The sequence below is a fragment of the Talpa occidentalis genome, unplaced genomic scaffold (genome assembly GCF_014898055.3).
Source record: "Talpa occidentalis isolate TD23 unplaced genomic scaffold, MPIMG_talOcc4v2.1 talOcc4.12, whole genome shotgun sequence".
In the NCBI taxonomy this organism is placed as follows: domain Eukaryota; kingdom Metazoa; phylum Chordata; class Mammalia; order Eulipotyphla; family Talpidae; genus Talpa; species Talpa occidentalis.
Genome location: NW_023601212.1, coordinates 55817669 through 55833232, shown reverse-complemented (window position 1 = coordinate 55833232; position 15564 = coordinate 55817669). Strand labels below are relative to the sequence as shown.

Below are 15564 nucleotides of genomic sequence, written 5' to 3'. Positions count from 1 at the left end.
GACAAAAGGAAGGACACTGGAGGAAATTGAAGACTCATACACCTCTAGCAACCACAAACAGTCAACACTGCATAAATCCTACCTAGATAAACATAGAAATTCTTCTTACACTAAAGGCCTGTTGACCTCAGTTACTGTTACACAGTACATCATGTCTGGCTTTCAGCTAATTACAGGGCATGCACAAAAGTGAGAAAAAACAGAGTGTGAAGAGACAAAGCAAGCAACAGAACTGGACTCAGGTATGCAGAAATTTTAGAATTACCAGGCTGGGAATTAAAATAACCACGATTAATAGTGCTAATGTCTCTAATGGAAAAAGTGGGCAAGATGTAAGAACAGATGGATACATGAAAGCTGGGATATTGAGACTCCGAGACTCAAAAGGAAATGCTAGAAAACAGAAACATTCTGACAGAAATGAAGAATGACTTTGATCAACTCACAGATATGCTTCTTGTAGACAATAGAGAAAAGAATCATTTGGCCTGAAGATATGTCAATAGAAACATCACAAACTGAAATGCAGATAGAAAAGAGAATGAAAAAAAATTAAAACACAGTATCCAAGAACTGGAACTGTGGGTCAACAATAGAAGTTCTAACATACTCATAATCAGAAGGAGAAGAGAAAGAAGAAATATTTTAAGTTATATAGTAGTTGGGGATTTTCCAAAATTAATCACAGATATCTTCCTCTCTAATGACTTTGGTATTTAGCTGTTACTAAAGTGGGGGGAAATAAAAATGAGGCATTAAAACTGACATACAACAGCTGCTAGGTTGACATTTTATACCTCAATCTTTAAAATTTTGACCATTTTTTTGTGCTATTAAATATAACCTCATAACTTTGTCACCATTTAGTAGAGCATGATCTAAAAAAAAAGAGAAGGAAATTCTGTGGTATGACGTAGATGAACCTTGAAGACATTATACTAAGTAGAATAAGCCAGTCACAAAAGGACATACACTGCAGAAGGAGAAAATCAAATACTGTATTATTTCATTCACTTCTGGAATTAGACTCTGACAACAGAATGACAATCACCAGAAGGGAAGGAGCAAGGAGGGAATAGTTGAAAGGGACTGATTGGTAGTAGATTTTGACTGGACATTTAGCGATGGGTGTGGTATGATACATACAAGTTGCTGAGGTGAGAAATATTACACCTGAAACCAAAATAGTGTAACTTTAAAAGGGGATAAAAGTTAAATCAGTTTTTATAGTTACGATGGTCTAATTTCAGCTATGAATATGTTTTTATCTCACAGTACAGATGAAGTGGAAATTGAAAAAAATAATAAGATTTTCAGAGCCAGAAGCCACCCTTTTTTCTATATATAGTAACAACAAAGTCAAACAGAAGACACTTAAATTTGTAATGTAATAGGAAGAACAACATCAATTGTACTATCACAGACAGACATCACTTAACAAGACTGGATTATTTAATTGATGGAGTTCTGAATGTTTTTTCATGGTTAATATTATAAAAATAAGTTCTTTTCCTTAATAAAAATAGTTTTAAAAACTATAAATCGATGTATTTTACTTTCCTGTCTTCCCTTTGTCCAATTTGAAAATCTTTGAATTTTTAAAATCCTATTTCTATCACAAATAATAAGGATGAGAAAACTGACAGACAAGAAAATTACTTACTCAGGAACCTATTCATCTAAGGTCAAGGTTAGTTTTCAAGTTGCCTGACCCTTTTATTTAGTACTCTTCCAACTAAGCAGCATGTTCTTCCTGACTTTTCTATAGTATTTATTCTTTCCTCAGTTTTTAGTCAGTCTAGTTTCTGTAACATTAACTGTGAAACAGTGTTAAAATGACTGCATTTTCTTTCATTTTAACAGAAAAGTAGCAGTTCTGAATCACTAAGTGACAAAGGTTCTGAATTGAAGAAAAGCTTTGATGCTGTGGTATTTGATGTTTTGAAGGTTACACCAGAAGAATATGCGGTGAGCCTCCCACCTCTGCTTTCTCCAGTTTTAGCTCATAATTTACATTGAGTTAGAAAATGTGGGCATAGCAAAGAAGATGGGTTTAAATAAAAGCTAGATCTAGATGAAGGAGCAAGCAGAGGGATGACGTGGGAAAATTGAGAAGAGCAATAGATACTTCTCGGGCAGCTTCATAAGTTATACTTTTAACTTGGTGTAAGTAATAATATGTACCTTTATGATAATTGCTTTCATCTCTACCATCTCCCCAAGCCAACTATACTTTTTTGAACATATGTAAGAAATATTTTTACTTTTTTATAAGTTCAAAAATTAAGATGTGGTATGTGTACGAATAGAATATTACTCAGTCATCAAAAAAGGCAGTATCTTACCATTTGTGGCAACATGGATGGAACTAAAATGGTTAATGCTAATAAGTCAGAAGAAGAAAGATAAATACTGGATCAGATAAAAACAGGCTTATTAACTGACCCTTGAAAGCTAAATGTACCTCTGAAGTATCCAGAGGGGAAAGGGCTATAGGAAGGGGATGAGAATAGGGAGAACAGAGCACAAATGGACTGGGTGATTCAGTGGCAGGTGTGCTGGGGTGGCAATAATTGGGGGTCAGGAGGGAATTCCGTACTTCCACAATACCAAAAACAATGCAAGCCAGTGTTAACCTCAATCAGAAAAAAAGTACTTTCAGAACTTAAGCAGATAAAGTATAAATTTTAAAAATTTTATATATTTTTACATAATTTTTCATTTTTGCACAATGTCAAAATGAACAAGAAAAACTTATTTCTTAATTGATATGTGTCCATTTATGTACTTTCTCCCTTAATTTAAGAGTATATTGATTTCCTGATAGTAAACCTCTCTTGCATTCTAAGAATAAACTGTGCATGGTCATAACATATATTCTTTGGTATGTTGTTTTCCTCCTGTTCTTAGATATGAGTTACTGTGGGTTTAGTTTCATTACTTCTTATAAATCAAAAAGAAAATATTTTTATTAATATCATGTTTTATTTTACTGATTAAGTAGATAAGATTTAATAGTCACATTAAGAACACTGCTCCATATTCCCGTAGATCAGATTTTTGCTTTTGATTTATTCTGTGGCTTTGTCCAAATTTTTAAATATTTTTTATTTTTCTTTACCTCATTTATCTCACAAGAAAATACCAAATTTATCTCACAAGAAAATACCAATGGCTTATGATAATTAGAAATAATTACATTACTACAGGACTAAATATTTATTTTCTGTAAGCCCTTATAAAATTGATACTTTTCTCTGATAAAGTTTTGACTTTCAGTTCAGAATATAGTTTTAATTTAGAATGTATGTCTCATGGAATCCAAAAGAAGGAATTATCATTTTATTACTTTTTATTTCAGGGTCAGATAACGCTAATGGATGTTCCAGTATTTAAAGCCATTCAACCAGATGTGAGTAGTTTTAATAACTTTCCTTTTAAATATATCAAGTGGTCAGTTATAGTTTAGAATGTTAAATTATACTTCATATTTTTAAATGTTTAAAGCTTTTGATGTAACTTACCTATGTATTGTTCAGGCCTCAGAAACTCACGTAGCATTCATAGCTAGCTATACAGTCAGTCATAGATAGACTGTTTGAATCATTTGGGATGATTTGATTATTACTTTATTGAAGGGAAAAATAGACTTAAAGAAATTGAATGATTTACTTAAGACTTTGTAGAGTTTTAATAGAGGAATGGAAATAAGAAACTGGGTTTGCCAACTCACTCCAGTTATCTTTTCCCTTATACCTTTACTTTGAGACTTTGTAAATGTATTTTGACATTTTGGGGAAAAGAACATTAGGAATGTCATTTTTTATTTTTATTAAAAGGAAGGAAACTAACATTTAAATCATTTATTATACTACCTTTGTGTGTGTGTGTGTGTGTGTGTGTGTGTATACCTGCTTGTGTGGTGTGCTTATAATTATCACAACCTGCATATGGTAGTATCTGAGGAAACAGAATGACAATGATAGCTAAGTTTTGAAGTTCGAAAAGCAGATGCTTTTCCTACTCTTATGAAGTAAGAATGTAAATATGATTTTGTGCCCCCAAACTACACCATTCATGATACTGAAATGTTTAAGCTATTTGGGGAACAAAATATAGTGTATTTGTTGTGATATTTACAAATCTACAATGACATGGAACCTATAATGGACTCATAAGCAGAGAAAACATCTGTTTTCATGGTGTAAAAGAAAAACTCAGTTTTTCTTTCTGTATAGAGAAAAATACAGCTCTTCCTTACTCCGTGTTTCTCTCCTGTGAGCCGAGCTTCCTTTACTATGCACACAAAACATTTCACTTCCAGGTCATCAAGAGTGTGGATGTTTCTTTTCACGCCAAGCAATTCTCTGCAACAGTAACCTGTTAACCCTCAACCTAACTGAATTTTGACACTATCCTGAGCTAGCATCAGATCTCACAGGTTAAGAACTCAATTTCACAAGACTGTCCCCATCCCATTTCAGATGCCAGCCATACATGGTATGTTCTTAGGTTACCCACAGCATCTTATTTGATCTTATTTGATCATCTTATTTGATCCTCAAGTCAGAGGATGCCACAACCCCCTTCTCAGGTTATGTTAATTTGCTAGAGTGGCTCCCAGAGCTCAGGGAAAGACTTAGGTTTTGCCATTTTATTAAAGGATACAGATGAGCAGATGAAGAGAGATACATAGTTGAGATCTGAGAGGGTCTTCGTGGAGTTGGGTGCATCACCCTTCCAGTGTGAATGTGTCACCCACCTGGAACCTCTCTGAACCCCATGCTACTGGGATCTCTATGGAGGCTTTGCTTTGTAGGCACCATCAGTTGTTCATTTTATGTTCAGCCCGCTCCCTTCTTAAGTGAATGGGAGATGGAACTAAAACTTCCAAGCCTCGAATTATGGCTTTGGTCTTTCCAGTGACCAGCCACGAGTTGCCTCATTAGAACAAAAGATATTCCTATCACCCAGGAAATTACCAGGGTTTAAGGAGGTTTGTGTCTGGAACCTGGGTCAAAGACCAAGTGTTAGAACAAATAATGCACTCCTAGTATTCTTATCTCCCAAGAAATTACAAAGGTTTCAGGGACTCTGCCAGGAACTGGGGGCAGTGACCAATGTATGCATTGTGATATCTCACACATAGTGTATAGACAATAGTAGTCCTGTGATTTCTTAAGTAAGTAACTTAATCACTTAGTAGCTCAGGTTTGTTACTTATAAAATGAAGGCGTGGGCCTAAATGATCTCTGAGTCCTTGTTATTTCTATAGTTCTGTATTTTTCTGACTTTTCCCCCATAACATGGAGAGCTCTCTGAATAGATTAGCCATAGGAAATGAGGAGCAATCTTTTCTATAAATAAGACAAACGGAAATCTGATTTTTTCCTCCGTAGATGTTTTTTTCCTTATTCCTTTTGAATAAACTGCAGTGACAGTATTTCTGTTTCACGTGAGATTAGGGCTATCCAATAGAGATATAATGTGAGGTGCTCATGTAAGTTTACATTTTTTAGTGGCCACATTACAAAGTACAAAGAAATAGTTTAATTTTGATGATTTTACTCAATCTATGACGTCCAAAATTCTTCAATTTGTAGTCAGTGTAAAATTTATTTGCATGTGTTATGTTCTTTTGTTCTGTACTAAGCCTTTAAAATCCTGTATATATTTTACAATTATAGTATGTTTTTATTTGAGGTAGCCACAGTACGATTGCTCAGTAATCATTTGCAGCTCAGGGGACAGGGGCTTAGACATTGAAGATACGGATAATGATTTCTTGAAGACAGATTTCAAGTGAATATGAAATTTCAAAGTGAGCCTTAAAGTTTCCTTTTTATCTAAGATAAACACATGCAGTTTGCAGAAACATGGATGGAGCTAGAAGGGATCATGCTCAGCGAAATAAGTCAGAAAGAAAAAGAAAAATACCGGATGGTCTCACTCATAGCAGGAATCTAGAAAACCTAAATAAGAGACCAGGAAAAAGACTAATCAATACAAAGTAAAAATCAAAATCAACAAAATAAACCAGAGACACACTACTGGAGGCAGGTGGGGAAAGGAAGGATTAGAGTCAAAATAAGGTGGGGGGGGTGCAATTGTATGGGGAATATAACCAAAATGAAAATGCATACATTGTGCAAAGATGAAAAGTGATGTAAGAATTATATAAAATAAAATATTTAAATAAAAAAGTTTTCTTTTTATCTAATTCACACCGATCCCCTTGATTTTTTTAATCTCTTAAGTATCTTATTCTTTTTGTACTCTCAACAACGCAATCCAAGAAACCATCTTATCTCAACTGAACTGAAGTACCCTCATATCCTGCATCTACTCTGACCCTTTTAAACTCTTCTCTACCCAGTAACCATGGTAATCTTTCCAAAATGTTAATCTGTTCATATGATCCCTCTGCTTAGAATACTTAAGTGACTTCCTGTGGCTCAAAGAGGGTAAAGATAAACTATGCTAATATGGTCTACAGTTCTCATCATAGTTTTGTCTTTTCCTCCTTTCTCCAATCTCATCTTAAACCCTTTCACCTCTTCCTGGTCTGGATAGATTTCTGGCCTTTTAGTCTCTCCCATCATTAAGCTGCTGTGCATCCTATTTAACTCTGAAGTACTCATACTTCAGTTCTCAGATCAAATTTGACTTTCTCAGGTAAGCTTTTCTTGTCTCTCCCAGCACTCTCACGTCTTTATTGTCAGTTGCAGTTTTACATTTACGTGTGATTCAACAATTATTTACCAAGTGTCTTGTATACTAACCACGGTTCAGTTGCTGGAGATAAGCAGTAAACAAAAGGACTAAACTTCCTCCACCTGTAAACCTTGCATTTGAGTAAAGTGAAATACAGTGTGTCATGAAAAACATAAAGCAGCCAGAAGAAGCTAGGGAGAGAGAACAGTGGTGGGAGCTGTGGTTTTAGATGGGGGAGACTTTAACGAAAAGGTAAAGATCAGAGGAGAATAAGGAGCAGGCATGTGAATATTTGAAAGACGAATGTTCAGGCAGAGAACAACCAAGGCAAAGGCCAGGGAGCTACAGTGAGTAACAAGGGAGAATAGGAGAGGTGAGAAATAGAATGAGGGCTAGATGGTGTGGAGCCTTAAGAACCATCAGTTTGAAAAAGGTGGCTAGTTATTGGAGGGTTTCAGGCAGAGGAGTGATATTTTCTGACTTAGGTTTTAATTAGCTCTTTCTGACTGCCAACTAGGGTATGTGGGAAAGGCAGCGTGGAGGGAAAGAAAGGTGGTACCAAGGACTGAATTAAGGAGACAGGTGAAAGATGGTGTCTTGGATCAGGGTGGAGGTAGAAGGGAAGCAGGGCCCCTTGATTATTAAACCCAGCCCCAATGAAGGGCATCAGGTGCAATTTGCCTCCTACCCTACTGGGGCTAACTCCAGCCATAGTTCCTTGGAACCCTCCAGCTCAGGAGCCTGCCCTGACCTCAGTCGATTGCCAGGCTGGACAGGGGCCCAGCTTTTCCTGTTTCTATCAGTCTCCAGGATATTAAAAATGGACCATTTTGATTGGAGCTTGACCAGCACCATTCAAACAGCTGGAATTGGAGCGCTTCTCCTACCCTCCCCATCCCCCATCCCAGTGTTTAGTTACAAAGCCCAGATGGTCAGTTATAAAAACCCAGCTGGTGCTTTCCCTTCACACCCCCATTTGGTTTCTAGTGTTCAGTTATGCAGATAGCTTGAGACTGTAAATGGACCAGTCTGAATGGAGTGCTCATGGTTGCCAATCAAGTAAAAGGACCAATCAGGTTTGAAAGGTGGGCACCTTGGAGAGTATATAAGCTAGGCTCTAAATAGCTGGAAAAGAGAGTTGGAGAGGCATTCTGATTTGTCTAGAGTCTCTAATGAGAAGACCTTTCTTGAGCTGGCACCAACCCCTCACAGACCTGACCTCAGACTTGGCCTCCACTGTCACCTGCTGAATGACACTCTGGACACTGTGCTAGGTGTCCCTAAAAGAGCTGTTTGCTGTTGGCTTTATGCTCAGCATCTCTGAGAGTGCTAACATTGGTACCTGCCTCTGACACACCACCTGCTGTTGCTGTTGAATCTAGTAAATTTATTTTTTTGTTCCTGTCCATGAAAATAAATGCTCAAGAGCTGTATATAACTTAGTTTTTGTATAATTTTGAATAACATTATTTGAATGTATATACACTATGTGTAGCTATATTATAAATATAAAATATCTAGCTGTATATAAAATTTTTAGATTATATATACTTCACAAAACTGAAAGATGGCTAGTTAAGTCACACCAAAAGTAGTAAATCAAAACTCATTAAGTTCTATATCATATGTAACTGTATTTCAGGTGATGATTGATTAATTGATTTTCTAAAACAAAATAATTTGAACTTTGAAGAGTTTAAATTCTGACTCCTACTATGTGGTTTTGTGATTGTAATTGCAAACTAGTGATTAAAACCATAGAAGTCTCACTCAATTTTCTTTAATAGAGACAATTTGAGTTGTCTGGAAGTTGTTAAAATATGTGTCTCCTATTGCGAATTCACTTCACTAAGTAGGACCCTGTGATTCCTATTAGTTTGTGAGTTGTGAATTCCCAAGCTTTCATAGCAAATAGTTTAACTTGTTCTACCTAAGCTTGATCTTGACCTATGGGAAGAAAGGGATAACTTAAAGAAATGCAGCTTTTTTTTTTTTTTTTTTTTTTTTTTTTTACAGAATAAAGCTATTTAGCTACAGTATCTGTTAGGCTATAAATCTCAAAATTGCTTAGGGAAAAATGAAAAATTCCAAACCTCTTGTTTCACTATAGAAACTAACTGCCTTATCATTGAGATGTCAAAAATCATTATTTATGATATAGAAACTATCCTAAAAAACAAATAGAATCACATCTGTAAGAGCAAATCTGAATCATATATAATGCTAAGTCTGTTTTTTCTCCAAGCTTGTGTCTCATATGAAATTACCTCAGATTGAAAGGAGATAAAAGAAGAGACTTTGGTACTTCATTTCTTAGTTTTTTGTTTTATGATAGGTAAGGATGGGGAAAAAATTAACACTGAATGAAAGTTCACCGGTAATTTCAAAAACTACTTAGTTAAGACTGTAGTTACGAATAAAAAATTGTATGCTCTGGTTTCATTTTTTTAAGGTTCCCTGTCTGAGTGATGTGTACCACCTGCCCATTGTTGATGTTAGTCATAGATCTTGGACTCTTTTCTTTTCCCTTCTCTCTCCATTCTCTTTCCCCTAGTCTCCAGCTGATCCTTATCTCATAAATAACTTTTTTCCCTTTCTCCATCAGCTCTGAAGAAATATTTATTTATTTATTTTTTTAAAGATGTATTTATTTATGCATACAAGAACTGGGGTACCGGCCAGAGATGTGGGAGGTGAGAGGATTCACCAGAGACAGAGTCAGGAACAGAACAGGCAGATTGACTGAGATGCACTGCTGAGGGAAACAGCGGGCGAGACAGGAGAGGTCTGCTGCGCCATGTGGGTCACCTCCCTGGCCGGGATAGAACTCGTGCTGCAGTGGCTGCAGATAGCTTCATAGTGTTGCATCTTAACCCCTTGCTGCCACCAGAGAGGCCCTCTGAAGAATATTTATTAAGGATATACAATGTTTTTGCAATGCTGCAAGCTCATTGGCTTTAGAAATATAAATATTCCTTAGTGTGGTTTTTGGATGTGAGGTAGACCTGAGCTCAGATCAGCCACCTCCATACCAACAGATCTCTCTCCCATCTGTGATCTGAACATTTAGCCCTGGTGTTCTCATAGATAGTGCTACAGAAATTCCAACACTCTTCATTTACCCACTGACCCAAGGAGAATGGTCCAATTCGGAAGCTTCCATGCATAGTAATTCTCACCAAAACCAGCTTTTTCTTTTTCTCCCCTCCCAGTAAGTAGCCATCTCTCAGTGATGGGAAAGAAACATAATAATATGGTTGCTGAAATTGTAATTACAGTGATAACAAAAAAGGAAAGAAGCCAGTTATTCCATTATGTACATTCAGCCACCGCTCTTATGACCGTACAACATGTGCTTCCAAGCTTGCTCACCCTTCCTTTTATCCCCTTTGGTTAAGACTGGTTTTGAGGGGAAGAGGAACAAGTTGAGGTGCATTTTGCTGCATTTTATTTTTTTTTTTAAATCAGTGTCCAACATTCACAGCTCTCTGAATGGGTGCTGAAAAAAATCATACTTATTTAATTGCCCTTACTAAAATTTATTTTAAAGCCATTTGAATTTCAAAAGATACTGTACCACCAGTACAAATCTATCTCATATCTTTGGCCTTTTGAAAAAAGTTATTAAATCTGTGAAATAGGGGTTTTGGACTACTGGATCTTTAAAATACTTCCTAGTTCTTCACGAAATACCTGTCAGTATGGTAATTTTTAATGGTGACTTCAGAATAAGAGCTGAAGTTAAATGTAGTTATCAGTTATAAATAAGAATTTTGATCAAAGCATCAGGAATCTTACGAGGTCAGAGGCACTGCTACAGTGGTCATGAGTCAACCTCCTATTGATTGGGAGGTCTGTTAGTCTCTCACTGGAACATAAATTCCACAGGGCACTTTTGTCTGCTCTGTTCATTGAGATCTCTCTAATGCCTAGTGTTAAACTTATTTGGTATTTGAGTTTGATAAATGACTATTCTAAAAGCGTTATACTGTATAACCTATAGGCATATTGGCTCCCATTGTTTAGCATGTCAGGTTCACAAATTTTACCAGGCTTCTTAGGCCAGTGGGCAAAGTGAAGCTTCAATAGGATTTCCGTAGCACCAGTTAAGGGAATATCAGTCCAAAGTTTCAGGTCACAGAGGCAAGGGATCATCAGTTTATAAATGACTGGTTTGAGCTGAGAACTGCTTCAGGCTCAAGAACCATGTATAGTCATTTCTGTAAAAGTTTTTTACACAGTTCAAAGATGTGACTTATAAATTAACACTCTTTCTATGGAAACACTTCCACACAAAATTTTCCCCTAGTATGAATTCTCCAATACTTAGTAAGAGCAGGAGTTTAGCCTCTGTACATTCATTAGTTTCTACTATGAATTTTCTGGTATTCAGTCAAATGCAGTTCCTGTTCAAGTTTTGCCAAATTTCTTATGTACATAAATTTCCCCAGTACGACTTCTTTTGATGGTAAAGGTCTGTTCTCTTTTAGAAAACTCTTATACATTTATAGAGCTTCCCTCGATGTGAGTTTTTCCAGGTTGATGAAGCAATGACTGTATTCTCAGGGTTTTTCCATGTTTGTTGTATGCATAGGTCTTTTGATTTTGTTTTTTGTCTATTAGGAATTCTCTGATGCTTAATAAAACTTGTATTTCTTCTGAAGGCGTTACCACATCCATTATACCTCTTTTTCAGCATGCACATTATGTCACTCAACATAGAAAGAGTTATGGCAGAGAGCTTGCCTGCAGTCAGATTTTCTCTTCAGTAGCAGTTCTCTGGTGTTTTCAATAAGTTTTAAAATGAGGGGTGAACTGTGCTTATACTGCGCTATAGTTCTTACATTGGAAGTTTGCCTGTTACTAGGTTCTCAAGTGTTTATAAAGTGACAAACTCTGATTGAAAGTCCTGAGATACATTACACTCAGAGGAAAGTTACATTTTATTTATTCTAGTAGCTCAATACAAGTCCATTTAGATTTTAACAATAAGCAGATATTAAATTCAAAGGCTAGGTAAGGACCTTCTGTGAAACTAGGATACACTAGAGGTTGGAGAAGAATGCTGGTTTAATGAGGGAACTTATGAATGTAGGTAATTATGAATCTTAATAAAATATTTCTGAAAAAGTTACAACTGAGATATTTCTGACAGTATGTATGATGAACTTTCTCTATGTAAGCTTTCTTGTATATGCAGACTATCATATTAGCAACATCCAAAGCTCCAACACCAGTGATTTTGCAATTCTATCCTTGTTTTAATGAAAATTGTTATTTGCATTAGAATTAAAAACCCATGAACATAATGAGAGGTTTGAAGAAAGCAAACATTGTGGCTTTGAAATTTTTCTCTTTTTTTTCATAATTTTTTTTTGAAGATTTATTTATTTATACAAGCACTGGGGTACAGGCCAGAGGTGCAGGAGGGTGAGAGAATTCACCAAATACAGAGCAGGGAGCAGGCAGAAGGACCGAAGTACGCTGCGGAGGGGAGCAGTGGGCGAGACAGGAGAGGTCTGCCATGTCATGTGGGAATCTCCCTGGCTGGCCGGGAATCAAACTGGCGCTGCAGAGGCTACAGACAGCTTTACAGCACTGCTCTCAACCTGCTGCGCCAACGGGGCAGCCCCTGAAATTTTTCTTGTAGACTGGAATAAACTAACTTCGGATGCAGCTGTTTTGTCAGTTCATATTATTACTGCTCATCACCCTGAACTAACTTACTATATGGTAAGGCCAGGGTTAGATTGGAACTAGAGAAGCAAAGAAAAAAGTGTTACTTGGGAGTGTCACTATATTAGCATTTGGTGTAGCAGAAAATAGCTCTTCCCTTTTATCTCTGATCTCATCATCGAGGCAGCTTTAACATTGGCAAGGGAGAGGAGAGAATGTGACTACATTAGAAGAGAAGTAAAAATGTGATGCAGCCTATTAAGTTGGAGTTGTATAGTTTCAAAGCTTATTCTGTTGATTTAAAATGGACGAATCATAATGAGCACTTCATCTGTTGTTGAGACTTCTTTCTGAGTAGATATAGACTGAGTATGGATGGATATACTGTATCCTTTAAAAGCTCCTCACTTTTGAGCATAAGACTACGTCAACAATAATTATCTTTTTGTAAGGATTTCCCCCCTCACCCCATGCCCCAACCCCCACACACAGTCTTTTACAGTTGCTTTTTCTTTTCCTTCCTCAATCTCTGCATGCTGGTCTATATTGGCCTTTTCTCTTCTTCTCTCTATAGGTCTCCTTACAACATCACCCTTAGAGCAGTCCTTTTAGAGTGTTGGTACCTACAAGATGAAATTTAGATCAAGAATTTGACTTTATAGAGCAAACCTGTAAGACATAAGAGAAGCTGTGAGTCCTATGAAATCCATTAATTCTTTCATAGGGTAGGTGATCATCAGTTGTGGTGCTTACCTTCCTGTGTGTTTTCAAAATTAACTCAGTTGCAAGTTGGGCTTAACAGTTTCATGGTTCAACTTATGTCCATGAGGCTCCATATGAATTTCATCAATATTTGTTCTGTTTCTTTGAAGAATGTCATTGAGATATTTATCAGGGTTGCGTTGAATCTGTAAATTGCTTTCAATTTAGAATGACCCTTTTAAATAAAAATGGAGCTACCATATGACCCACTAGTTCCACTCCTAGAAATCTACCCAAAGAACACAAAAACATTAATTCAAAAGGATACCTGTACCCTGACGTTTATTACAACACTGTTTACAATAGGTGAGATATGGAAACAACCCAAATGCCCAAAAATAGATGACTGAATCAAGAGGATGTGGTATGTACACAGTGAAATACTACTCAGCAGTCAAAAAAGATAAACTCATGTCATATGCAGCAACATGGATGGAACTGGAAGAGACTATGATCAGTGAAATAAGCCAGAAGGAAAAAGAAAAATACCGGATGGTTTCACTTATAAGAGGAATATAGGGGAACCAAATAAGGGATCAGGAAAATAATTATTATAAAAAATTTTAAAAATTACAGGCAACTATAAATCAGAAACATTCTGCAGGGGAGGGAGAGAGATCAAAACTGGGAAGCGAAGAGCACAAGGGACTGTTGTGATGGTGCATGGGTGAATTGGTGGTGGGAGTTTTACTGGGACTACACCTGAGAGGAGAAAGCATACATTGTACAAAAATGAACAATGATAAAATATATTTAAGTAAATAAAAATATGTCCATGAATACTCTTTCAAATACACATTTAGTCACCATTAAAGAATTGTCTTTATATATATGAGTTACTAGTCAATGATTTCTTTTCACTGTCTTATTTAGCTGTTGCATGTTAAGAGGCATCAAGGCTGTTAGGTTTTATTTCTCCATTGCTAAAATCGAGGCTTTTTGAATAGTTTATCCCACTTAAATCAGTCCTCTTCTTAAGTCAGGTCCTTAAAAAGGTGTTTTTTTCCTAATCATTAAGATTACTTCAGCCTTTTGGTGTGCTTGCAAGATGCTTTAGTGTAAAGTAACTTTTTTTTTTAAAGATTTATTTATTTATACAAGCACTGGGTACAGTCAGAAGCGCGGGAGGGTGAGAGAATTCGCCAGAGCAGGCAGAAGGACCAAAGTACACTGCTGAGGGGAGCAGCAGGCGGCAGGAGAGGTCTGCACGCATGCGGTACCCTCCTCCAGTGGCCGGGGAGCAGCCGGGAATCCAACCGGCGCTGCAGAGGCTGCGGGCAGCTTCGCAAGCCAGCACTCAACCACTGCACCACCGGGGAGGCCCTGGTGTAAAGTAACTCTTGACCAGATTGATAAGCTGTCAGTATACAAGAGTGGCAATATTTATTTCTTAGATTATACTCTAGTGTCCCTTGGAGGCAGATCCTAGAGACTATGACCAAAAAAAAAGATAAAGACAAAGGGAGAAGCAGTTTTATTTCGCGAGAAATTTTAGTGGCTGTTGAGAGGTAGAGATGTGGGACAGGGCAAAATTGCTTTAAGGCCAGCTAACCATAGATCGATCCATCACAACGCTTAGGAAGAAAGTAATGGATGAGTACCTGGAGACCTAATGCAATTTCAGTTTCATAATCTATTGAATGGGTTTTTGTTGTTACTATTTTTAACCTTTCATTTTGTGTCACAGATAGGAATTTAAAAAAGAAAAGTACTATATGAATAATTATAGATAAAAAGGAAGTTGCTAAAACTGTGTAGAGAGAGTCCCATTTACCTCACCCAGTTCTACCTAGAAGTTACATCTTACATGAGCACAGTATATTATCAAAGTCAGGAAATGTGTATGTGTTGTGCAGTTGTGTAACATTTATCATATGTTGATTTTTCCAAGCATCTTGGTCAGATACAGAACTATTCCATTACCACCAAGGTCTCTCCCATTTATCGTCACTCCCATCCCACTCCTGGCAACCAATAATCTGTTCTCATTTATAGTTCTGTTTGTTGTCTCAAGAGTAAATATTTTCTGAAGCAAATACTACTATCTTAAGAGGTTAAAGACAAAACGAAGCCCTGCTTGCTCCTTCATGTTTTCCAATTACAAACTTCTTTAGAATGAGGATTCCAATTTTAACCCATTTGCTCCCAAGTAATATGACTACAGATTACTTCATCCTCTCCCTCCTCTCTTCTCTGCCCCTGCCTTTTCAGTCTGCTTCCGACAGTTTTCTTAAAATAGCAAAGCATTTTTACATTAAATCAGTGCTGTTCAAGTACTCCAAGAATTGGGTGACTATTTTAAAACCTTTTGGCATATCTTATTGAAGAATCAGAAAGGCATTAACCTTTTTTATTAATGTAAACAATACAGTTACAACTCACTAATACCTTTATCTGGTATTTATCATAATA

The 15564-nt window shown here is 36.7% G+C and overlaps 1 protein-coding gene across 3 annotated transcripts in view; it reads left to right on the top strand.

The window, feature by feature from the left end:
- The window catches only part of RALGPS2 (Ral GEF with PH domain and SH3 binding motif 2), a 145827-nt gene that overhangs the window by 36569 nt on the left and 93694 nt on the right, over window positions 1-15564 (top strand). For all 3 annotated transcript variants that reach the window (XM_037506400.2, XM_037506399.2, XM_054693441.1), the window contains exons 3-4: window positions 1864-1968; window positions 3362-3412. In XM_037506400.2, coding sequence (XP_037362297.1) covers window positions 1864-1968; window positions 3362-3412 — 156 coding nt within the window. The remainder of the gene's footprint in view (window positions 1-1863; window positions 1969-3361; window positions 3413-15564) is intronic.